This window comes from Urocampus carinirostris, chromosome 2 (genome assembly GCF_059441175.1).
Source record: "Urocampus carinirostris isolate Australia breed hairy pipefish chromosome 2, RoL_Ucar_1.0, whole genome shotgun sequence".
Taxonomy (NCBI): domain Eukaryota; kingdom Metazoa; phylum Chordata; class Actinopteri; order Syngnathiformes; family Syngnathidae; genus Urocampus; species Urocampus carinirostris.
This window is the reverse complement of record NC_142350.1, coordinates 6,337,720-6,362,500: the sequence shown is the minus strand read 5'-3', so window position 1 is coordinate 6,362,500 and position 24,781 is coordinate 6,337,720. Positions and strand designations below refer to the sequence as shown.

The window sequence follows — 24,781 nt, the reverse complement described above, 5'->3', positions numbered from 1 at the left end:
CTGTGGCTTTTGATACCTGGACTCCAGCTTCAGCCCACTGTCTTTGAAGCTCCCCCAAATTCTGGAAGCGGCTCTTCGTCACAATTTTGTTAAGGCTGCGGTCATCTCTCTTGGTTGTGCAGCGTTTCCGGCCACATTTTTCCCTTCCAACAGACTTTTTGTGGATATGCTTTGAGCCTGCTCTTTGAGAAATTTCTTTTTGTGTCTTACCCTCCTGATGGAGGGTATCAATGATGGTCCTCTGGACAGCAGACAGATCAGCAGTTTTCCCCATATTTGTGATTTAGTTTACTGAACCAAGCTGAGTGTTTTTAAGGCTCAGGAAACCCTCGCAAGGTGTTTAGAGTTAATTAGATGATTCAGGTGATTAGTTGAATAGCCTACTTGTATACTTTTTCATGATATTCTAATATTTTGAGATAGGATTTTTGAGTTTTCTTAAGCTGTAAGCCAAATTCAGCAATATTAAAATAATAAAAGGCTTGAAATAGTTCAGTTGATGTGTCATGAATCCAGAATGTATGGCCCAATCCCATTTCTCTCACTCGGCCCTGAGAACCCTCCAGTGAGGTCCCTCGATAGAGTGCCCTCCGCGAGTGGAGTGCAAAGTGGAGATGGTTTGGACAAGACTTGCAAGGTTCCACCCCTGTCCAGGAGATGGCGGTAATATTAATTGGCTGTAGACCTTTGTGACGTAAAGGCCTACGTCACATGTAAACAACTCGAGTCTCAACCTGTAGTGTGTCAGTTGGAGAGTTCGTGCAACGTTAAAAACGCCCGCTACAGCTGTGTTATTACCGATTGCCTAAAAGCTCATCATCTTTTCCGTGTCTCCAATCAACGGAGGAGAAATGTGCTATACTGAAGACAGCTTCGGCGCTATGTAGTGCTGATTCATCTTTACAAGGTACGTACACTCATTAAAAAAAATGACCCGTTCGGTCAAATACAGTAAGAGTTAACATACAATGCACGTTCACATAATACCCTATGTTTGTGTAGACATAAATGGCAATCTACTTATTAGTATCTTAATGCCATTTTATGACATATAGTAGGGGTCTTGAATGTGTGACATGACGAAAAGTAAACAAACACAAGAACAGTCCACCTGACCCTTAAGCTGACATAATATCGTCACCAAACTTCCCTGTACGACCCAAAAACCTTAGTTCATAAGGAATTTAATTCAAAAGAGTTATCATTGGATATAAAAAAGGTCATTTCAACATTTTTTCATGATGCTTACATCACAGTTAAAGCGGTCTTTTTCTTTTCTATGCCCACATTTATGTCTAAATTGTTTGTTATCTATTGTGTTCCAGAGTGGCTGTCCCATAAGCGTGGACAGGTCGGACAGGAATGTTCCCATCCTGTGCTTATGGTTGGATGTGGAGTCAGAACTCATTCAGGACTTAAGGTTGAGCAAGAAGGTTATGTGGGCCCTGCAGGAGCTGCTAAAGAGGGAACAGGGCCGTGGCTGGAGGTCCTGATCTACGTGTACTGGCTGGCCCACGCTCTGTCCTACCGTGTGGTGTCACGGGTCTTCAGGGTTCCCAGGTCCACCGTACAAAGAATTGTCCACAGTTAATATGGAATAAATTGCCCAAAAGCCATATTTTAGGCTCTTTAAGTCAGACCCACATTTGCATTATGTGCTTTTCTGCATTACTATTCAATAAACATCTTCATTTTGAGTAACACCTTGGTGGTTTATTTCATAATGATGTGAGATACTGTGTGTGAACTATGTGACTGTTGGACAGAAAACAACTACAAATCACTCCAGCTTAAATAATAGTTTACTTTCAGAAAAACAAACTCACATTGGGCCAAAATACATAATAGTAAATAAATAATGTGTCACAAATTTTAACAAAAATATACCAATACTTCCATGAAGCTGGAAAACACAAACTGGAACTTCATTGAGTTCTTAATAAAAAAAAAAATATTTTCCTTTTATAAAACAAAGGGAAACATTGCAGAGATGTCACTGTTCTGGAAATTTGTCCACGAGCTTCCCAAAAAGGACAGGAACCGCTCAGTTTTGGCCACAGTTTCTTCGAGCCTTTTCCTCACTCCGGCAGACTCCACTTTCAAAAAGTCAAGGAGTGTATCGTGCTTCTTTTTTTCTGGGTGATTTGGGGTTTGGCGCCGGATTAGAAGGTGCCAACGACGTGCCCGGTGGTGTGGATGGCGTGGTAGCTGTGATGGTGACCAGCTCTTCCACGGGACGTTCTACAGTGGCCTTTAGGTTGGGTGGAAAAAACAAGAATTACTTAATGCTGATGTATTGTACAAAAACAACTGTGTATAGGATGCTCAACAAGTTGATGTGAGACAGGAAATTATAGGATGTGTTCTGGATAATTATTTGATAGTGAATAGATACACAAAATTGACATGTTATTCTTATGGCTGTATGAGCCTTCTATTGGCCAGCATCACATATGCTTTAGAATTGTCTCCACATTTGGACAACATTTTGAGAAGGTAATTAGTTTACTTAATATGTGTTTACAGAGAAGGCAGTGGACTATGTGATAGTAGTTTGTTTCAACTGTATTTCCACGTGAAATTCGGAGACATTACTCATAATGCATGATGAAAACTAATGCATTCTGATCTCACATGAAAGAATCATATTGTAAATAAAACACGACACCCGAAATTGTGTGCAGTAAACAAGCGCTTATGTCCAGAACGGTATTCTGACTATGCTCCTTTAGCGACTGGCCATGTACAGTAGATGTAAAAGCACGACTCGTTTAAGATAAAAACAGGGATGGGCTGAACCGTGATTTTCTGCACAGTTATCCTACTTTACAGTTTGTAGCGTGAATATTTTTTTTTTGCCAGCTCCCTTGGTAGATTAGTGCACTTCGTAAAGTAGCGATTTTGCAATGTTCGTGTTTTAACGCGAAAATACGATTTTCTATTGCATTTACGTCTAACTAAGATATCTCAATACATTTTGTTGCAAATACATGCGTGGTTGTGGAAAACTACTTACATTTGTGCGGTTCCTTTTCGGGCATGTTTGTTGATATTGAGAATTCGTAAAGCCTTCTGGGTAGTCACTTCGCTGCCAAGTGAGGTCGAGAGCCCCCTCGGTCTTGAAGTGGTTACGACATGGTTTGAGGGCACTTCTGCCTCGGTCTTGAGAGTATCGGGACACACCCCATTTTCACGTGAACGCGCAAACCGAGTGACTAGGGCACATAGCGAGTGAAAGTGCGAAGAATGGGACGCAGCCTTAGACATTTTTGTTTTTTTAATTGCATTACAGAAAATAAAGAACTTTATCACAATATTCTAATTTTCTGAGACAGTCCAGTATATGTGTGTATGTATGTATATGATGGTAAGGCGCCCGCTTTGAGACTGGGAGGTCGGTGGTTCGCGCCCCGGCCGAGTCATTCCTAAGACTTAAAAAGTGGTCGGCGGCGCCCTATGTTGGCTGCGGCTGCATCGGCTCGCTACAACGGGTCAGGTGCAATCGACATTTCGTTCTGAAGAATGACAATACAAGGAAATTATTATTATTATTATTATATATATATGCATGTGTATATATGTATATAAAATCTTTTTTTTTTTAAAGTTGTTGTCCGGGACGAGAGAGGGCCTGTGATACACAGCACAGCGTGGCAGCAGAATGCGAGACAAGCAAATTTAAAATTGGATTCCTGGGTGTAAAAGAAATACAATTTTCTCTATCTATGAATTTATTTATTTATTTTTTTAAATAAAAGTTAACATTGGTATAATGGTTGATGTATTTTCGTCCATTATTTACCGTATTTTCCGCACTATGTCTTAATTTTTTTCAAAAGCTAACCATGCGCCTTATAATACAGTGCGCCTTATATATGGCTTAATATTAAATCGCAAGGTCTCGCAACTAACGCAACAGCCGCCGACTCGCTTTTCCCCAAAACGTGGAGTAGTCCGCGGTGTATGCTAGGATTTATATACCGGTGTTTCATTGGCTAACCAATGTGTCAATCATCATTTGAATCGATCGCTATTGGCTAAAGTTATTCGGAGCCTCGGATTGACTAGAGGGCCGAAACAAACCCTGCAATTGGCCGAAAAAGATGTGTCAATCATCCGTTAAATCGATCGCTATTGGCTGATGTTATTCGGAGCCTCGGATAGGCTAGAGGGCCAAAACAAACCCTGCAATTGGCCGAAAAAACTGACTGAATAGCAAGCTTGCTAAACTACGCCATAAAGAAACATGTTTCATTAGTCTGTATTTGTAAACATTTTACTCTCCTGGATTTACTTCACTCACGGTTGTAAGAAGACCATGATTGCGTATCATTATTGAATGTGAGAACTTAGGTGAGCTATGCGGCTTTATATTTTCCCGGTATCTTGTTTTAGAACGATCTTGATGTTGCTGTGATGAGTTGAGTGAATTAAACTCAATTCCAAGTGTTTATTGTCATATGCACAGTAAAGTTGCGAGGGAAAAAGAAAATAGAAACTAAGGAATGGGTGGCATTTCTTGAATCCCAAGACTTTAACCTTCCGAATGATATTTGAAATGATGCAATTGAGTGACATCGTACGGACACTGCATCCGCACGTGTCTACGACACGTATTTACTTCTTTGCAAGCTTTGGGGATGTTTAGGGGGTAATCAGTTTGACTGAATCATCTGACTGTTTTGTCGACGTTCCCATTGTAGCGCCTTATAATCCGGTGCGCCTTATCTATGGAAGATATAGGACCAAAAACTATTTTTTGGGGGCGCGCCCTATAACCCGGTGCGCCCTATAGTGCAGAAAATACGGTATATCAATGTTTTCGTTTTTACTGGATGAAAGTTTTTTGGTATCACTAAGAGGCATTAAATATTACACACTGTCTATTTAATAAAACACCTTTTTGAGACTCCGGCAGGACCATTAAGCCCTGGTGACCCGCCAGATTCTTTCCATGTATAGGAAACACTGAACATTTGGAAATGGCAGCAACGATAAATTAATAATGAAATTCACAATCATTAAAAAAAACAATGATTGAATATATATATTCAAAATCTTAATTTATTTTGTTTTAATCACCTTGTGTTTCAGGTTAACGCCCGATGGCGTGATGCTTCTTAAATTTTCTGCCAACGACCCAAATTCCGGTTAGCCCCGCCCCCCGCTTCTGATGGAGGCCTCGGCTGTGCCCACCAGCCCTGAGGCGTGGGAAGAGGGTGCCTCAGGCCACGCTTGCGGCGTATGTGGCCGCAGCTTCCCCCTCCTCAGCTCGCTGTCCCAACACATGCGGCGCCACACTCGCGACAAGCCCTACAAATGCCCGTACTGCCAACATCGCACGGCGCAGAAGGGAAGCCTCAAGGCGCACGTGCGCAGCCACAAACTCGGCCTCTTGGCACACGCCGATGAGAAACCCGGCAAGAAAAAGAATCCGGACCTATTCTCCTGCCGCGTATGCGGTCGTCGCTTCCGCCAGGAAGTCTTCCTAGAGAGCCACATGCGCATCCACCGGATCAAAACGCCGACGCGGAACCAGCCCCCCGCCACCATCAACGGCGTGCCGCAGGACACTACCACCCATGCCAACCAAGTGTGCCTCTACCGCCTCTGCGCTGGCTGTGGTCACTTCTTCTCCGATGACAAAACCCTGCGCCTTCACCAAAGGTTGCACAAAAACAGCGCTTCGACGCAAGATCTCCCACCCGCGCCAGTGACCAAGACCGTTTTCTTGGAAAGCCTCGGCCTCACCCGCAAGGAAGCCCAAATTCACGTCGACTTGGGTCAAAAAATCCCGGAGTTGGATCCCGTCTGCAGCTACCAGGCGTGGCAGCTGGCCACCAGGGGGCGCCTGGTGGAGAGCACAGACAAATGCCTCGGCTGGGAGGAGAGACTCGCCAAGGCCGAGGTGGCGTCCGACACGGGGAAAGGCCAGTACGTCCCCGTCAAGACGGACAAGAAAAAGAAGCCGGGCGACGGCAAGAAAAGGAAAAATGAGAGTGGGGGGGCTGAGCCGAGGAAAGAGCGCGTCCTGCTCAATGGACTCGGGCAGGCCTTCTACGAGGCGCTCCAGAATCGAAATAAAGAGGAGAGCGCCAGGAGGTCGCAGGAGAAGGAAGGTAAGACCAGTGTTCTCGTTTGCCCGCGTCCCTGCATCCTAGACGCATTATTTTTGCTGGGGACGCATCGCGTTAAATGAATGTGCCTCCCTGGGACGCAACTTTTTTGACACAAAATTGGCATTTTCATTTTTAATAAAGATTGACCGCACTCCAAACTTTTCGTCAGGCAGATCCGCCATTGTTGTTTTGGTCTCGCGGTTCGAGTTTTTGTCTGCACGCCGATCTCGAGTTCGGGTTGTGCAGTAAAAGTCCGTCTCTTTTTAGAGAAGCGTCTTTTTTGTCTCAACTCGTTAAAGAGAGCCGGCTCTCAAACGGCTCACTTGCTTTGATGCATTATATTACGAATGATTATGTTGTATAAAGAAGTTAAGAAAAAAAGGAAGTATAAAAGGAGAAAATGAAAAATGACAGGTTTGTGGTGATCCCTATTAATCAGTATATTACCAACAATAATTTAATGCAGAAAATGAATTAATCATTTGAAAAAGAAAATGTATCTTTCTACTTCTTTATATTTGCATGTACTTTTTCCTTCTACAGTGAACGTCCAAGCGACTTCATTTTTGAACTTTTTTTTATAATAAACCTCATTCATGTTGAGCAACTCAGTGTCTCACAACAAAACAATATATATGATATACAGAAACACATGTACAATATAACATGTTAAACTACATAAATAAACATGTTTGAAGAAAAAAAAAAGATCTTTTTTGTATTTTGTAAGGGAAAATACGACAATTTGTAAGGGCATGGAGCACACTAAATTTTGGGGACCCATAGATTTTTGAGCATGCGAGTCCCCGGGACCCATCACTTTTCACAGGTAAAATGAAGACTGTAAGACTACCTCCAAAAACTTATTTGATGTCAGATGTTTCTCTCAAATGGGAAGAGCCCATTTTGACTCGTTCTTGAAGGCCCACAGAAAATCGAGTTAGTATGGGACTTATCAAAAGTAAGCTTCAACTCATCTTTCATTACGAAAACAAGTATGTGTCTATCGTTCACCCTTGCTTAGTAAACAACAGTTGAACATTGCTAAGTTTCTTAGAAATATTTGTTTCCAAGAAAACATCTGAGAAAAAGTCTTCATATGAAATTGACGCATTTCAACCAGCATCTTGGTGCTTTTTTGCATTTGTGATACCTCCAGTCAATGTTCCCTCTAATTTTCCACGGGTCTGAGCGTTCACACAAAGTCGGTGAGCAACGCTTGAAACAACAGTGAGCAACAGCAACCCCAAGTGTGGCAACTAAATCATTATCATACATGTCCAAAACTTGACATCACTTTACATTTTGCTGAGTTTCCGGCAATGCAACATTATTTTTCACTTTTGAATGAATTGTCCCATGTACGATAGCATAGGTTGCAGGGCCTACAAACGTCATTTGTTTTTACAATTCTCTCACAAGATTTCCATTTCTTTTATTCCTGGTATCTTTTGTCGCATAACACTAACATTTTGGGGGGCTTATTTAGTTGGTTGCACGATACAGAACTGTATTTAATTACATTTTTTAGTGGAAGTACAATGTTGGCAACAAGATTAACTTGATATAGTTTGAAATTATTTGAATGCAACACAAACTTTCCTCTTTTTCCCTGTTTTTTTCTCCTTTTTTAAAATTCCTTTTTCAAAAAATAATTTTCTAGATGTTACTTTTTTTCTTGCTGTTTTGTTCTCTATTACCTTTTTTCCCTTTATTTGCTTCTTTCTTCTGGCTTTTTTCTGAATTTGTCCTGCTCTTTTTTTTCTCTTTTTCTCCTTTTTTCTCCGTTTTTTTCTCAGCTTTTCACTACTTTTTCATTTTGGTACTATTATTTTTTTTTCTTCCATTTCCCCCCCTTCATTTTGTGCACAATTTTACATGATATTTGGCCGTTTATAGGGAAAGAGACGGTTCTTTTGAGTGAGCTTAGCCGAAGAAGCCGGTTCTTGAAAAACTCTACCGACTTTACTCAACTTCGTTCCACTTCGACATTGACTTCAAAATACCACATTTAGAACACAGCGTCAGGGGAACCCATGTATTTTTACCTTCATGGACTGTAACTTTGACTTAATTCGCTTTTTAATGAGCAATTTCGAACCCCTCAATTTTGAGAGCTGGCTAGATTTTATGCCTACAGAAAAAGGACATTTTATTTCAAGAACACTGAACTTCAAGCATGAACACTGCATGAACTTTGCAAGAAATTTTCAGCGCCCAATGTTTCATTCACCATAGGATCGCGATCCTGCTGACGTGCATGAAATGTGATCCCTCTCTGCCCCGACAATGATGAAGGGACTTTGTCTTTTTTTTTTTTTTTTTGCAAAGAAAAAGCTCTTTTGAAGAGCCTGTCTGTCCTCATCCATATATTCGCTTTTCTACCCTACTGCTTCACTACGGTAACTTGGGTACCGCCATGCCAGCGGTGTTCAAACTTTTCAGAAAGCTGGCCAGATTTAGTAAGCTGAAAATGTGTGAGGGTCGACTACTCATCCCGGCATTCTTTGAACAGTCTTTGATAACTTCACCCTCTGTGAAAGGTTCGCAGTGCTTGGCGATGAGCGTCGCCACCTCTTGACTCACATTTGTAGCATTTTCATTTGTGCCGCAGGGCCTCGTGAAAAAATATTGCTTTAACCGTCAGCTTCCGGTTGCTTCACCTTTTCACAGCGTGCGTTTCCAGTTAGCTTTTTGTAGAGAGCATTTTTCGTCTGACTGTGCTTCTTGATATTATATTGTCTGAAAACAGTCAAAGTCTCTCGGCAATTAGGAAGAAGCAGTTGTTTTCCGGATCTCGGTGAAAGAAATATTACAATTTCCACTTGTCCTGGAAGTGGCGGCCCTCACAGTCAATTTTTTTTCATTTACAGTCGCCATGTCAGAAATAGGATAGGCTAAAATCCTCAAAGAAAGCAAGGGCAAGGGCTAAGGGCTATTGCCATCATCTGGTGAAATTACATTGTATTACTTACTTCGCACAAAATTATTTATACTGTGGCGAACATTACTGGCGGGCCAAATAATATTTATATGACAGAGACCGTGTGCCAATTAAAAATTTATCATAGGGTCGTAAGTGGCCAATCGCCAATCTCAAACTCTCAATCGAAAGCAAAACTAGGTAGTGGGGGCTTCCTTTATGTGTGGACAAAGCTCTGATCAAAGCCACTCTTTCCCTCTAATAGGGATTTTTCTTACTGAAATCATTCTTGAAATTATTGATACTTAATGATGAGCAGCGCCAAACCCTTTATAAAAGTTTTTTTTTAATATTAAAACAAGAAATGCAATTTCCTCATGTTCAGGTTTTTGAGTTTTTCCTTGCCCTCATGGAGGTTTTAGATCAGTCTTTGGTTTGCAATAATCTGTGGTCTGTGCAGCCCTTTGAGATTAAGGGCGTCACAAATAAACTTGACTTGACTTGTTTCGGCACTCTGGGAGAATGCTTCCAAAAATATATTCATACATTATGGCACTGTTTGGGTTTAAGACTTAAAATAAGATTAAAAAAAGAATAGTAGGATAATTACTAAAATAATAAAATCATAATATTTACATGGCAGTATGGTTCGTCATCTTTATAGAGAAAACAAATCCCTGTTGAAGCGTTTGCTGTCTGTACAATATCTTTGCTTTTCTCTCCGCACTGCTTCTTTACGCTTACATACCGTATGGGCCGCCTGCACACTTTCAATCGCTGGATACAGATAGCAAAACTAGGGAGTTGGGTTTCAAAGACCTGATCAAAGCCACTCTTCCCATCTAATAGAGATTTTTTTTCATACTGAAATCTTCACAGACGCTTGATACTCTGCCAAACCCTTTGATTTTGTTAATGTTTTTATGTTTTGACACTCGGGGACAAATTCTGAAAACGTATTCATGTTATAGCATTGAATGAGTTAATTATTTACTGTCTTTTTCTGTATCATTTCTGCATTGATCATGAGCGTATATCATTTCCTAATTCCCAGTTTTTCCTCCCACCCTAGATGAAAAGCCTGCTGACCCGTCTTTACTCCGTTCTCATGTGGACTCGCAGCCCCGGGATGGCAACAAAAGCCCGCCGGTGGACCAGAGTGGCGCCAAGGCGTCCCGTTACGTGGACTACCTCAGGAAAAAGAGTGCGCTGCTATGTCAGCCATATTGGAACCCCTTCCCTGGTTTGCCTGGGGAGTTCGACATGAAAACTGAGAACGCAGAGGATCACTGCGAAATTCTTAATTTGTCGGTCTCGGCGTCTAATAAAACGTTAAAGAACAAAGAGGACTTACTGAGGCTTCGGTGTCCATTTTGTTCCCACGCCTCCTCCTATCCGGAAGTGCTTTGGATCCACCAGCGGCTTTCGCATAGGGTGGGCAGCGGCAGCTCGGCTGCCCCCAAGTGGGCCCCCTGCGCCAACAACCTCCGGGGGGCCAAGACCTCCCGGTGGAGGCGCACGGGCCCCCCGCCCTTCCTGGAAGGGAAAGACTGCCCCACGTTACCGGCACCTAGGAGCCAGCGCACACGAGGGCCGGCGGGAAGCGGCGGGAAGCCCCCGTCGAGCGTCAAGTCCAGGCCACCGGCCAAGGACGCCAGAACTTTGGATTCCCGTTTTAAACCCAAATCGGAGCAGAAGCCTTCATCTGGAAGAACCTCGACAGAAGGGGCGTTCCCCAAGGAGGGGCTGGGCTTCGTGTTGAGCCACGGCAACAGTACGGGGGTCCACTCGGACCGGCGCCAGCCCCCGAGGATTCAGACTTCCGGTCCCAAGGGGGCCGACTTTTGGGGCGCCATGAACATGTGGGGTCACCGGGCCTACTTGGACTCGCTGCTTTACGCCCGGGCCAAGAGTGATACCGGCGCCGTGGACCCGTCCCCAGACTTGGACTTGGTCGGCCTCCTCAAGACTACCGGCCCCCACCAGCTGGCTGCCCTTTACCAGCACTGGGGCTTTGTGGACCCCAGGATGGACCCGCAAGGTCGGTTACGCCCTCACACAAAGCCACTGCTGATTGTTTATGATCTCTTTGATCATTTATGATCGTACAGTTAGTTTATAAATACTCAGATCATTCATGCTCCTTTGCATCTAGGGTTAATTATGATCTCTATTGTGTATGAACTCCCAGGTTTTTCATGATCTCTTGGCTTCTTTAAAGGTAAAATCATGCCAGCCCGAATCAGCCACTCTGCTATATCCCGAACAAGCCCGACCAATTAATTTAAATTGAGGGACAATGTCCAAAGCGAACCCAAATTTTCAGATGTAAATTGTTAGGACTCAGGAGAAGGATGGGTTTTTTCCTCAAATTTTTGCTTCGTTTATGATCTGTCAAAATGATTATGATCACTTGGATCGTTTTTGATCCCCTGGATTCTTTTTTAGTTTTTTAATTGTTTATGAACTCTCTCTGTACGTTTATCATTTTTTAAATTTGTTAACCATCTCTTTGTACATTTTGGATCTTTTGGATTGCTTTAGGTCTTTCGGATCATTGATGATCTCACATATTTGTTGCTGTCTTTTGCAGCCGTGATGCGTATCAATGGAGACTTGGCAAATGAAGTTTGTTCCTCCTCTGAAGCTTCCAAACAAGTGAGTTTACGTTACTGTTCATTTGTTTCAAGTATTTTGTGTGTGCGCGGGGTGCTATATTTTATCATCCATTTTTTAATTTCAGTAATGCAAAACAAAGTTTCAACCAAAGTATACTGTACTAGCAGTCAAAGCTCAAGTCATTTCTCAGTGTTCTGTATGTGAGGTTGCAGTGCCCTCTAGTGGAGGCTTTCTGTTACAGCAGTTTCATTTTTTGTCAAGAGACGCACAAGAAAAACACATTATTTTCATCCCACAGTATCTCCTTTCTTGTACTACTGAATAGGCTAAACTTAACATCATAGAAAGTGCCGTTAGCTTGTTTTATTTTGAAAAGAACTCTTGGGGAAAAAAGCATCTTTTTGACTAATACTTTTTGACTAATAAGTGTTCATTAATAACTAATTTGTGTACTATGTTCCCACAGGTAACCAACCGCTCCACTTCCACATCGGGCTCCTTAAATAAAGGGACGTGAAGACCCCACGGGCGTCCCACGGGAGTCTCAAGAGAGCCAAAATGTGACCATCAAAACAACGTTCTTTGAATTTTACAAGTTTTTCTTTTATATGCCTCTTTTTTTCATTCACAGAACCTAATATTGTTAAAGGTCCACTCTTTAAAGTAACAGTGAAAAGATCAAGTAGTCTCCCGGGAAAGCATAAAAAGAACTGACGCTGACCAAAACAGCAGCACGTCTTTAGGGAAAAAATGCAAAGTAGGATTCATTTGGATGTCAATTTGCATTTTTTTTTTTTTTTTTTTCAAAAATGGAATCTAAAGTTTCATTTATAATGATCATTTTTAATCTCAAATGGATTTTTATTTTGTTTTTTGTCTTTGCGATTTTATTAAGCGTGTTTATATTTGTAGTTTTGTCATTTGTGTTAATACCAGAAGCCATCGAATATGTGATGTGACGGGTACCGATTTATTATTATTTTGTACATGGTAGTCTAAATTTAATTTGTTTATTCCAAGTGGAATTGGAAAGGTTTTAGTACTTGATCATTTTAGCTTAAAAGAAAAATAATAAAAAGCTTTGTCGAGTCGGGTTGTGAAAACTTGTCAGTAAATACAGTGGCCTCTAAACAAAATTGGGTTCGAACAATTACTATTAGGGTTTCAAAGTAGGGTTTTGTGCTATAGCTAAGGTTTCAAACTGCGGCTAAGGTTTCAATCCAGTCTTAAGGTTTTGAGTTAGGGGTAGGGATTAGACTTTCAAAGTAGGGTTTTCAACTAAACCCAGGTTTCCGATTAGGGTTTTGGGCTAAAGCTCTGGATTCAATGTAGACTTTAGGTTTGGGGTAAGAGTTAAAGTACAATTTTCACCAAAAACTCTGGTTCAATAAGGGTTTCCAAGTAGTAAGCCAATGTGGGGTTTAAATATTTATTAGGAACAACTGGAATATGTCAACTGTATTGCATTTCATTATTTTGAAGAATAACAACCCATGGGGCAGTTAAGGGTTAATACAGTGACAGAACCATCAGACGTATCTGTTTAATGTCATTAGTCAGACACTAGATTTACCCTTCGAAAATGTACTGATGTTTAGTTGATCAGATAGTGATCAACTTTGACCTGGGACCAAGTAAGGCTTCATGGTATTGGCCCAGCTGTTTTCCATCCCATGCTACACTCATCTTGCATGCGATTGGGAAAAAAAAAAAAAAAAGCGGCTGTGTTCTAATTCGGATAACTAAATGCGAGTAGCACTCGCAGTGATTATTTTAGATGGGGACACTTGAGAATGGTTCCCTTCAAGAGACCACAACTGTCCAGATTCTCCAAACGGTTCAACAGCATTCAATCTACTTTAGATACGTCTTGGAATAACAACCCTGTAAAATTCACCTAAAATCTTGAGGGGTTACATTAAAATAAACAGCGCCCTCTTCCGGGGGAAATTGTTAGCGTTGCTGTCTCGAACTCTTAAAAAAAAAAAGGTGTCATACGATTAGATTTTGGTTAATCGCGCAGCCCCCGTTCTCGTATAGCCTAGGGTTCAAATGAGGGCTTTCAGAGGTTGGGTTTTCTTTTAAAGCTAGGGTTTCAAAAAAGTAGGGTTTTTAATCAATTAAATAAGGGTTTCAAAGTAGGGTTTTGTATTGAATTGTAGGGTTTTAAACCGCAACTTTCGTTTCAATTGCTCAGTAGGGTTTTCAGCCAAGCTCAGGGTTCCAATTAGGATTTCAGAGTTGCATTCTCAACTGCAGTTGGAGTTAAAGGCTTTCAAAAACTAGTACGATTTTCAACTAAGCATTCATCGAGGGATTTATCAGCAATTCAAAAACCAATCCATCGTGCTAAAAGGAAAAAGGCTGACAAATGAGATTCATCGTCACTTTATTACAGTAAATGTATTCACATACACACACGCGCGCACACAAAACAAGGACAAACCAATTTTGACGTTCTCCTTAGATCGGCAAAATCAGAACAAGACCGTACTTTGCCCCCCGATCTTTTTAGATTTTCACGTTTTTTTAACCACTGAGCGTCATCGTCAGACCACAATGCACAGAAATCCTTACTCATTTACATAAAATGATCCTCATCTTACATAAACGTTCTTACGCGAAACATAGTGCAACAAAACTTGAGTAACGCTCCCCCAAATACTGCACGGGAATAGGAAGATTTCACAAACAAGCTGCTCTGTTGCCACAAGGGAGCGTCCTAGCTACCACTGGCGCCCCCTGCAGGACATATTACAAAGATGGCTACTTTACAGGATCAGAAACGGAGAGAGCGCGTCGGACAAACGAGACAAAACCATTTTTTCTTTGCAATTATTTACATGGCGACACAATATGTGTATTTACAAGCACGAGCATATGGACACGAGATGTGGCAGCAAATAGAAACACCTCTGCGATATAATTTAAAAAAGCAAGACACAGATCAAATGAATGGGGGGTGGGGGGATTATTGTATTTACAAATGAATTGACTGCCGGAAGAGGTTAAAAGAATTGTTAAAAAGATTGATTGTGGCTGGGGAGGGAAAAAAAAAACAATTAAGGAATATCACCTTTTTGGCAAGAAAAGAGGAGAAATTCAGAAAGCAGTTTTTAGATGACTTTAGCTGTGAATAATTTCAACAAGTGAACGTATAAAACATATTCTCTAAACTATAATCGTCCAGAAATTTCAAAGTGCAGCCTATGATCCGGTGCACTTTATAGATCGAAAACTAGGAATTGGAGCCGTACGATTTCGGTTATATGATAATGGTATCCACTGACTATTTCATTAATTTTAGTGGTGAAACTTTCTATTTTCCTCCATCCTTTTTTCTTTTCAGTCATGTTGCAACATCACAGAATGAACAAATCACCTGAAAAGAAAACAGAATGACAATTTGAAGCCAAAGGCTTAGAAGAGGCCCGTCCCCAAATTACCTTACGTACTTTTAGTATAAATTGTATGAAAATATCTTGGATTTTATTCCATGCATCTTATAGTCAATACGTCTTATGTGTGAAAATATGCTACGTGTCTTTTGAAATGAGGCGATTAGCGGAAAGAAAAAGTGTTTGGCAGAATTCCCTAAAAGGACATTTCCTTGCAAAGAAAATACACCAGAAAAAGGGCAGAAGAGAATTACAATCATTAAAAAAAGAAAAGGAACATTTTCTGAGTGAACGCTCTGATTTTCTAACTAAAAAAAGGAAACGCTTATGTTCAAATAAATAAAAACAAAAGGTCATGAGTTAGGTTGCTCTAAGAACATAAAAAGGTCATATTACAGAGGACCAGCCCCCACTATTAAACCTTCACTATGTGTGTCGTGTTTACGGATGCACCTACTGTACAAAAACCAAAGATGAAGAGAGGGGGGCGGGGCTGGCCAGGCTGACGAGAGAGACGATTGGCTGCTTCATATGCTGTTGAGCAAACTGGGTACTGAAGCGAGCTGGGAGGGGTCTGGCCCGGTACCGTCTGCGGAACGAAGAAAATTGGGTTCGGACCCAGATCAAAATGTCGCTGCGTTTCCGGACCATAAGGCACAAAACTGGCTAGAAAATTGGACACGCGCCTTATTCGCAGACCAAATTTAACATACGTGACCATATTTGTACAACTATTGATCAGTCAATACATTTGAGTGCTAAATACAATGGCATAACAACGGTGGCAACAGATAGAAAACCAGATAGCAATGGTAAGTGCTTGATCACAGCCCCGACCAAGTAATGACATCAACAATTTGGTTCTGACTATGAATGGCTGAATGGTGAGATAGCATGTTCAGTGGAACCTCGGTTTTCGAACGCCTCTCAGTTCGACCAAAAATTTCGAGAAATTCTTGCTTCGCTGTTCGATCAAAAATTCGGAGTTAGAACGCCAGTAATGCCTGAGTGCATACGCTAGGGTGCGATGCTGAGCGGCGTACGGGTGTAGATCGCCCCCACCCCTCGTGAAGAACTGTTATCACGTGCGGACGTGTTTCGTTTTGCTTTCGCTTTTAATATAGGTGTACCAAGTGTTTTAGCCACTAACTATGCCTCTGAAGAAGGTCGGTGCAAACAGGACAGGTGAAAAAAGAAAAGTTGTTCGTACAACTATTGCCTTTAAGAAAGACATAATAGACAAATATGAAAGGTGTGCAAGTGTCTGATCTTGACTGCGCCTTCTGCTGACCACCACAAAGGTAAGAAATCCTATTCATAATTCTTTTCTTTATTCTTTTTTTTATTTTTACACGTTCATGTTAGTGTAATCTATTGTACGGAAGATTACGATAACGCAAACGTACATTTAGCCTGGGTTAGCTTTATGATTACGTTGAACATTCAGGGTGTTGGAACTGAGCCCAAAATTCAGGGTGTTGGAACGGAGCCCCCTTTCCAATGAAGCGCTAGCCACTTGCTGTGGAGACCCGGGTGCTAAATGACTTGTTAACGACCTGATTTGTTTTAATTTTTATTTTTACACGTTCATGTTGGCGTAATCTTCCGTACGGATTACGATAACACGAACGTACGTTTAGCCTGGGTTAGCTTCATGTTTACGTTAAACATTCAGAGTGTTGGAACGGATTAAAACGATTTACATTATTTTTAATGGGAAAAATTATTTTCGGTGATTGAACAAATCAGTTCTCGAACAGGGTTCTGGAACAAATTATGGTCGAGAACCGAGGTTCATGTGTCATCTGTATGCCTCATGGTCCCTGCTGCATCCAATGTTATGCAACTGTGATCTGACCAATCAATGCACAGATCTTCTACCTTCTGATTTTCTGTGCGACCCGATGCCTCCTATATATGAAAATAACCTATTTTGGGGGGTTGCGCCTAATAGTGCCGAAAATACGGTAAAAAGCAACTCACCGTGAGAGGAAGCGGCAGCGTGAGCGTGAGAGCGAGCGTGCGGAGGGACGAGCGTGAAGTTGAGTTGAGGTTGGATGGACAACTCTGCTGACAAAAAACACTTATTGCGGCGCAGGATTTGGAACGGCGGCTTTGCGGGCGTTCGTACCTGCGGTGCTAAAGTTGAAGAGGGCGGGCAGATCTCGGCCGCTGGGCAACCTGGTGTTGGGCTGTCGCAGTTCGTCAAAGAAAGTGTGCGAGCAGGCCTCCAGCGGCGACAGGCGGGACGCGGGAGTGTATTCTAGAAGACGAGAGCACAAAGCGATGGCCTCTGGAGGCGTTCGGGGCTTAAACACCTGCAAAGACACGGCGTGCCTTCGTCAGGATCCATTTTACAGACTAGAAGGCTCACACCAAAATTTCACAGTGCGCCTTGTATTCCACAGTGGATACATTAGAAGTGCATACAGTATATTCATGTGTGCAACTACAAAAGGTTTTACGGTATAACCGCGTTTGTGCGGATGATTGCGCATTCAAAAACCTTGCAAAACATAGCTTGCGTCTGGAATCGAACCCAAGTTGCAGTGGTGAGACCTTGAAACCTAACCACTGGGACCACCAGTGAACCAGATGACTCACCAAAAGGCGTTCGATTTTCTCATGACTACACTATTTTCACTCACAAAGCCAGAATGAAGAAATCAAAAAGTCATCTCTAAAGATCATCATAAAAGACACCCTAAGGTCATTTACCTTTTTTTTAGCGTACAGAACTTTCAGGGCGATTTGTTTTCTCCATTCTCCAACATTTGTCACTGGTACCATGACTAATAGTGTGATATGGGATCAAATCGAATGCCTTTTCATCGATATCCCTAGTAGTCTAGTGGTTGGGATTCAGCACACTCCCAAAGCATGGCCCAGGTTCAATTGCCCTTGCGTACAATGTTTAGCAATTTTGGTCGGCAGCATTTTTCAGCCCAGCAATCATTGCACTAATATATAGCGAATATGTATGAAATGCGCACACGTTATCCACACAGTAGCTCTTACCAGGGATCAGAATGGAGATTTTCATTTTCAGCTGAAATAGCCAGGGTCCAGGAATAAAGCAGGGCGGAGCCTAACTCCCCCCCCCCCAAGCTCCTGGGTTTTAGGCAATTTACTTGTCCAAAACCATGCTTATATTTATCATTTAAGTAACATTTTTAGAAGATTAAAATAATTTGCCCACATAACTGATTTTTTTGTAAATACTGCAAGATAAGTTCAAATACAGTTCAGTCCCTGCAGCTTGAGCAACAATGCGGCCAATTTTTCTAACGGTCGCCAGGGTGCGCCAGAGCAATAAAGGAAAGAGTGAGACAGTCGGATTTTGAATTTGTTTGCTACGCAAGAGAAAAAGTGAAAAAGTCGGAATGCCTTTGGGGTTCAAAAACAGCGGAAATCCGCGGATCCGCAGAAAATTCTGATCCCTGTCTTACGGTCGTTTGAATTCCGTGCGCCTTATATAAAAAATGGATGACAAAAGACCATTTTCCTGCGGTGCGCCTCGTCGTGCAGAGGATTCAGTAATTCACAATTGTGACCATACAAGGATCTACATGGCAAGAATAACACGCAACCATTGAATAACGGAACACATTCAATCGCATGTCTTTGAACAAACTTACAACTGATGGACGATCTGCGATGAGTGAGATCGAGTGACAACTCATTTATTCACATTAGTGACTCATTGATCTAACTCACGGCAATTATATTTGCATTCATGACCGATAAAGGTTTTTAGCAACAACAGATCTACTTTCATTTATAATCATTTGAGGTCGGACGCAAAAAAAGGAGGCGCGTTGCTGGCCAATCAAGGATCGACTCGATGACAAACCAATATGCATTTGTGGCCAATAGGGGATCAAGACGACAAATTTACTCGTTTTAGCGACCAATGTTACAATATTTACTGGTAAAAGAATTGGTGTTTAGCAGTGCAAAATCAATCTTGAGTGGCACTGAAGCGTAACTATTCAAATGCGATCAAGCTGTACCTCCAGAAAATCTTGAGTGACTAAATCGTGTGCAGCGCAAGCGAATGACTCGCCGGACTCACCTTGGTCCAAGGATGAGCTTTGATCTGCGGGAACTTGAATTCAGTATAGTTGGGGTTCATCTCTCGGATCTGTTCCCTGGTCGGGGTGCCGAGCACCTGAAAAAGAGGGCCGGCTTGAGTGGCCAACGGGGTCCCGATGCCGGGGTCTCCCGCGTCCCGGGCTTTTCTCACCTTGATGATCTCCACGAGTTGGTCGACGCCGCTGTCTCCGGGGAAGATGGGTTGCCCGAGGAGCAGCTCTGCCAGCACGCACCCCGCCGACCAGATGTCGATGTTGGCCGTGTAGTCGGTGGCGCCGAAAATGAGCTCGGGCGCCCGGTAGTAACGCGAACAGATGTACGACACGTTGGGTTCGCCGCGCACGAGCTGCTTGGCACTGAAGGGGGCACACCGTCAAATCGATTACCGACCCCATTGTATTTCTGCCAAAGAAGCTAAACTCGCACTCAAAAGTGAAAACTCGCAATTTTGTTATGTTCATTTCATTTATGAACTTAATTTGGGGGGCTTTGCATCGAATTGACAAAAACTAATTGACCCAAGTACAGTTTGTAACCTGGGGTAGGTTACAGTGTCCGGAACTTACAATGGTTTCACGTTATAATATGTTGGGGCTTTTTAAACTCTCGTTACAGCATTTACACAACGGCCCAAACACTTGAAAAATTCCCACTTTGTGGTATTCGTGGATATTTACTTGCATTAGGAAGATGCCTGCCTTCTATTGGTCAACGTCAAACAAGATGCTGATCTGCTATTGGTTTGCATCACGAAGAGGTGAAAACTATGTCCCACAATAAGGAGACAATCCACAAACCACTGTAGGTTTTATCAAAATCACTCGTGATTTCAATCTGCCGTCTTCTTCGCTTTCGGCATCATTTTTTCTTTCCGTTTATATTTGTTTGAAATTGTATTTAATCTTATGTAACACAAACAGTAATTACTATATATTATTTTGATACTGTAATGTTTATATCTGGGGTACCGGGGTCGGGAACACAATAGTTTATTACCATTAGGTTATTCTTCCCCCGCTACACGACAATCGCCACCTCAGGACAAATTCACGTCAGATCTCAAGGTCGTGGGTAAGTAGACCATAAAGCCAACTAGTATTGTTTGCACCCTCGGATGCGAGCCAGACTCGAGCCGCTCACCTGCCGAAGTCACACAGCTTGAGGATGGCGGTCTCGGGGTCCACCAGCAGGTTCTGTGGCTTAATGTCGCGATGACACACACCTTGCGAGTGGATGTAGGCCAAACTTCGGAAGAGCTGGTACATGTACACCTACCAAAAGCCACCAAATAAATGTTGAGGAGCAGGCCCATGGGTGGGCCTCACAGCCGCGGCAGGAACGCTACCTTAACGTAGATGATGGGAATGATGCTCTTGTTCTTGTTGAAATGACGTGCCACCCTGTAGACCGTCTCGGGGACAAAGTCCAGCACTAAGTTGAGGTAGACTTCATCCTTCTAGTGGAGAGAACGTCAGTGAGCGGGCGACATATTTGGGTGAGAAGTGCAAAAAACCCAAAACAAAACAAATAGTTGACCTTCTCTCCGCTGGAGTAAAAGAAGTAACGTAGTTTGACAATGTTGCAGTGGTCCAACTTTCTCATGATCTGGAGCTCGCGATTCTATTGGCCCATCACAGAAAGAAAAAGGAAAAAAGTCAAACAACCTTTGTTGTATCAGGGGTGTCAAACTCATTTGAGCATAGGCGGCGACATAGTGGAAAAAAAGCTCTCCAAGGGACTGGTAGATTAAAGAGACAGAAAGATGGGAAAAGGTGAAGATGACCAAGAGAGAGAAAGGGAGAAAAAGAGAAAGAAATAGAAAAGGAAAAAAAAATCTGAGAGAAAAAAAGACAATACAAGGAGAAACAGAAAGAAGAGAAAAAGAAAGAAAACAGGAGACAGAAAACATAAAAGGATGGGAAAAAAAAAGGGATGAAGAAGGAAACTGATTGAGAGAGTGGAAGAGAGCAAGAGAGAAGGACAAAGAAGGTGGGAATGAGAGAGAGAAATAAAGAGGGAAAGAAAGTGATAAGAAGTGACAAAAGAAATATAGAAACAGAATTCAAAGGAGATAAAGACAGAAAAAGAATTAAAAAATGGAAAGGGAGACGGAAAAAAGAAAGATACAAAAGAGAGAGAGAAATAAATAAAGCTAGTGTCTTTGAGTAGCGCCTGGCTTTGGGGACATCGCCCAGACATATTTAACACTACAGCTTGTGCCTCTCTAAACGTTGTCTCGCGGTCCCTGTCTGACACCCCTGGGCTGGATTATTTTTAATGCCGCACCTTAAACCTCTTGTCCTGAAGAACTTTCTTGATGGCCACCATCTCCTGGCTGTCAAAGAGGCGTGCCTGGTAGACCACCCCGAAAGAGCCGTTGCCGATCACCTGGAAAAAGGTCGCAATTGTCACGTCAGGGGGAAGTTCTTCTACAACACTATTTTGTCTCACCTTGATGTCTGTGTAGGACACTTCTTGCGGGCGGTCCGGGCCCTGACCCGGTGTAGCCACCACCGTCGTCAATTTGACGCTGTCTCCTGAGAAACCGAATGAAATACATTCGTAAAGCAATTGCCTGAAAAGGGCTGTCTAAAAACATTCTGCGCACAACAAGACAATAAAATCCCTTCCCTTTTCCCCACGCAACAACCTATAACACTAAATACACAAAAACATACGACACAATATTTAAAATTAAATCAAAACAAATTAATAATATAATCATGACAAGGCACAGACTAACCATGTGAGGAAGGAGACATGAGGGATGCTTAATCACACCCTAGTTCAGACCTGGGCACTCCGGTCCTGGAGGGCCATATGTTCTGCATGATTTTTGAGGTTTCTCTGATCCAATACAGGTGATTCCAATCACCAATATCGTTAACGAGCACTTGCTAGCTTGCTAACGAGGTTATAATTTGTATCACCTGAGTTAAAGAAGAGCAAACTTCAAAATCTGGCAGGACGTATGGCCCTCCAGGACCGGAGTGCCCAGGTCTGCCCTAGTTGAACAAGTCAAACTTAATAGAAATGAGTAATTCAAAGCTAAATTAAAAATGGGTCTAGAGCCTCCTCTTAAAAAAAGTCTATACTGGCAGGTGAATGCCATAGGAACCCCCCCCCAATAGTTAAGAAGAAGATGAAAGACACCAGACCTACAAATGCAAATGAGCTGAAGGCCGCTATCGAAGCATCCTGGGCATCAATAACACCTCAGCAATGCCACAGGCTGATTGCCTCCATGCCACGCCGGATTGATGCAGTAATCCGTGCAAAAGGATTCCCAACCAAGTACTGAGTGCATCAATGGACATTTTCAAATGTTTGATTTAGTTTTGCTGTTATAAAATTATTTTTTTACTTGGTCTGAGGAAGTATTCTAATATTTTGAGATAGGATTTTTGAGTTTTCTTAAGCTGTAAGCCAAATTCAGCAATATTCAAATAATAAAAGGCTTGAAATAGTTCAGTTGATGTGTAATGAATCCATAATGTATGACATTTTTGTTTTTTTAATTGCATTACAGAACATAAAGAACTTTATCACAATATTCTAATTTTCTGAGACAGTCCTGTATACTGAGATAGACGATGGGGAAATAAATCACCCAAGGGATGTCAAGTCACCTTCATATTTGGGCAACATAACCCCAAATTCGTTGCAAGCCTAATTGTTTTTTTCTTTTTGCTCGGGACGCAAAAATGTCACAGCACATCATTCTTCCCTGCAAACTGGGTTAATCTGCGGCCAAGCTCAATCCATCATACTCAAAATGCAATCTTGGGAAGCGTTTTAAACGCTGTGCTTGACATTTAAATGATAATAACGCCTTTTATGATTGTCATTTGGCTATGCAGGCAGCTAACACCCAAATGTCGATCGGGAGCCTCAGATCACGTCTCCCCTTATTTTTTTTTTTTTTACAAAACCCGCTTAAGTGACCTTGCAAGCGGGTAACTCCACCAAAGACCCCCGGCGACGATGCAAGTCACCGGCATGCGGACTAGGTAGCGAACAATGACCGTCTCAAGCTGTAGCCACTTGGGCTACAGTCGTCGTTGTGAGTCAATGCTCGATGAGACGTCATTGTTCGAACCTAAAACGCGTAAAAGAGCGAATAGTATGACGAATTCGCGACGTTTTCACGCGAAAAGAGACTGGGCGGTTAGCTCCTAGCGTACAAAAAAAAGTGGCTAATGTTAGCATGTTAACTAGCAAGGACGAGTTTCAAATAAAATGGGGTGAAAAGTCAGGAAAAGTGTATTAACTGTGTCGAATGGTACAAAACGTTAAATTACGAACAGATGGGGTCGATAAGATGAAAACTGTAAAGATTTCCTACTGGCGATCTTGAGGTTCGAGCATCCCGACAAGCTACTTCCGGAGGCCTGCGGGACCCCGGACTTTCCTGTGCTGCTCCCCACGGCAGCGGCTGATCCAGCGGGCGTGGTGGCGACGGCGGCTCCCGGTAGTCCTGGCGGCTCAGCAAACGAGCTGGTCCTGGGCCGCCCGCTGCCGCTCATATCTTTGCACGGGGCTCACGGTTGTCTCCCCCCACTCGTCTTTTTTATTTTCCTCTTCAAAGGCGACAAAGAATCCCCAGACGTTGAAGTAATTGTGTGGGTAGTCACGCCGAGAATGGCCACTGCCGCCCCGGCTGCTGTCTCTGGCGGGGCTCGCTTAGCTGTTGCTAGACAGCCAGAAACAGTGCCCACAAAGCAGCACGGGAAATGTAGTCCCGCCGGGTCTGTGGCCCTATTTCCCATCTGAAATGTTTTTAAAATCTTTCTCTGAAAGGTTCAATCGACAAAGATAAACTTATATTTAAAAAAAATGCAATAATTGTATGGTTAATTAGCAAGTGACGCCGAAAATTGCCGCTCCAGCAACAGCTAGGTAGCTTAGCTGTCGCTAGACAGTCAGAGTTCACTCAAAGCAACTTGGGAAATGTAGTCCCAACAGTACAAAAGACCATTTCAGGATTAAAAAAGCCTTTTATACATTTCCCTGGCCGACAAAAGCAACTAAAATTACCTTATCCAAAAATAATTAACAACTTAGAAAACAAAAAAAATATTATTGAAAAATCATAACCGATATTTTTGAAAACTAGATTATCTGCCAATAAACCCTATAAACTAATTTTTTGATTAAACGGACTGAAAATGAGTTAACTCGAAGTGAACGAGTTGAACATACGAACCAGAATTAATTGTAGAGATGTGCTGATTCGAGTCGGAGTAGGGTTTGCGCTTTTTTGTAACATCAATATTTTAATTACAAAAATATATAATTTAAATATACAGTGGACCCCTAGGATATGGCCTTATGTCATTTTCACTTTGCAGTGTGGAATAGGGTGTTACAGTATTTACCTCAAATACAAACTATTTCACATGCTCAAATACTTGCACATGATGAGTTACCAAGATGCCTGTCTGCTATTGGTCAACATCACATAAGATGCTAGTCTGCTTTTGGTCTGCATCACGGCATTCTGAAAATGCCAATATCGTATAGGCCGAATTACCTCCCACAATGCCTTTCTTCTTCCTTCAGTTCAGAATCTTGTATGCTTCGATTTGACGATACAATACTGTATTTTTTGTACTGTAATGATTAAA

At 42.3% G+C, this 24,781-nt stretch overlaps 3 protein-coding genes and 1 long non-coding RNA gene across 8 annotated transcripts in view; 1 reads left to right on the top strand and 3 right to left on the bottom strand.

Moving 5' to 3' along the window:
• The window catches only part of LOC148370808 (relaxin-3 receptor 2-like), a 40,286-nt gene extending 29,864 nt beyond the window's left edge, over positions 1-10,422 (bottom strand). Inside the window, exon 1 of one of the 2 annotated variants that reach the window (XM_088328581.1) lies at positions 10,397-10,422. In XM_088328581.1, coding sequence (XP_088184707.1) covers positions 10,397-10,414 — 18 coding nt within the window. In that variant the 5' untranslated portion in view covers positions 10,415-10,422. The remainder of the gene's footprint in view (positions 1-10,396) is intronic. The other variant, XM_088328582.1, reaches the window with a different exon arrangement.
• Positions 1-12,749, top strand: part of LOC148370807 (zinc finger protein 516-like) — a 28,546-nt gene extending 15,797 nt beyond the window's left edge. For both annotated transcript variants that reach the window (XM_088328579.1, XM_088328580.1), the window contains 4 exons: positions 5,095-6,119; positions 10,115-11,083; positions 11,636-11,700; positions 12,128-12,749. In XM_088328579.1, the coding sequence (XP_088184705.1) occupies positions 5,174-6,119; positions 10,115-11,083; positions 11,636-11,700; positions 12,128-12,178 (2,031 nt within the window). In that variant the 5' untranslated portion in view covers positions 5,095-5,173 and the 3' untranslated portion in view covers positions 12,179-12,749. The remainder of the gene's footprint in view (positions 1-5,094; positions 6,120-10,114; positions 11,084-11,635; positions 11,701-12,127) is intronic.
• On the bottom strand, positions 1,785-3,519 carry LOC148370809 (uncharacterized). Its single transcript, XR_015849734.1, has 2 exons — positions 3,017-3,519; positions 1,785-2,251 (listed from the first exon to the last, which is right to left on the bottom strand). It is a non-coding gene; the product is annotated as an uncharacterized LOC148370809 (long non-coding RNA).
• A 1,284-nt stretch (positions 12,750-14,033) lies between the features above and the next one.
• On the bottom strand, positions 14,034-23,914 carry LOC148370806 (glycogen synthase kinase-3 beta-like). 3 transcript variants are annotated; one of them, XM_088328574.1, is made up of 11 exons: positions 23,500-23,914; positions 21,606-21,691; positions 21,441-21,542; positions 20,691-20,774; positions 20,500-20,607; positions 20,295-20,425; positions 19,306-19,510; positions 19,135-19,230; positions 17,191-17,377; positions 17,043-17,126; positions 14,034-15,648 (listed from the first exon to the last, which is right to left on the bottom strand). In XM_088328574.1, the coding sequence occupies exons 1-11, from the start codon at positions 23,678-23,680 to the stop codon at positions 15,587-15,589; spliced, it is 1,326 nt and encodes a 441-aa protein (XP_088184700.1). In that variant the 5' UTR covers positions 23,681-23,914; the 3' UTR covers positions 14,034-15,586. The 3 variants fall into 3 exon arrangements, with proteins under 3 accessions (XP_088184700.1, XP_088184699.1, XP_088184701.1); XM_088328573.1 differs by having other exon boundaries at positions 20,500-20,610; positions 23,500-23,900; XM_088328575.1 differs by lacking the exon at positions 23,500-23,914 and adding an exon at positions 21,898-21,977 and having other exon boundaries at positions 20,500-20,610.
• Between the last annotated feature and the right edge of the window lie 867 nt (positions 23,915-24,781).

What these genes read in the sequence shown, in the direction of transcription:
- LOC148370806 (XM_088328573.1), bottom strand. Translation starts at nt 23,680, where the DNA reads ATGAGCGGCAGCGGGCGGCCCAGGACCAGCTCGTTTGCTGAGCCGCCA. An exon ending in CTCGAACCTCAAGATCGCCA is followed by an intron (nt 21,692 to 23,499) that starts GTAGGAAATCTT and finishes TCGGTTTCTCAG; the next exon opens with GAGACAGCGTCAAATTGACG. An exon ending in AAGCTGTGTGACTTCGGCAG is followed by an intron (nt 19,511 to 20,294) that starts GTGAGCGGCTCG and finishes TGCCCCCTTCAG; the next exon opens with TGCCAAGCAGCTCGTGCGCG.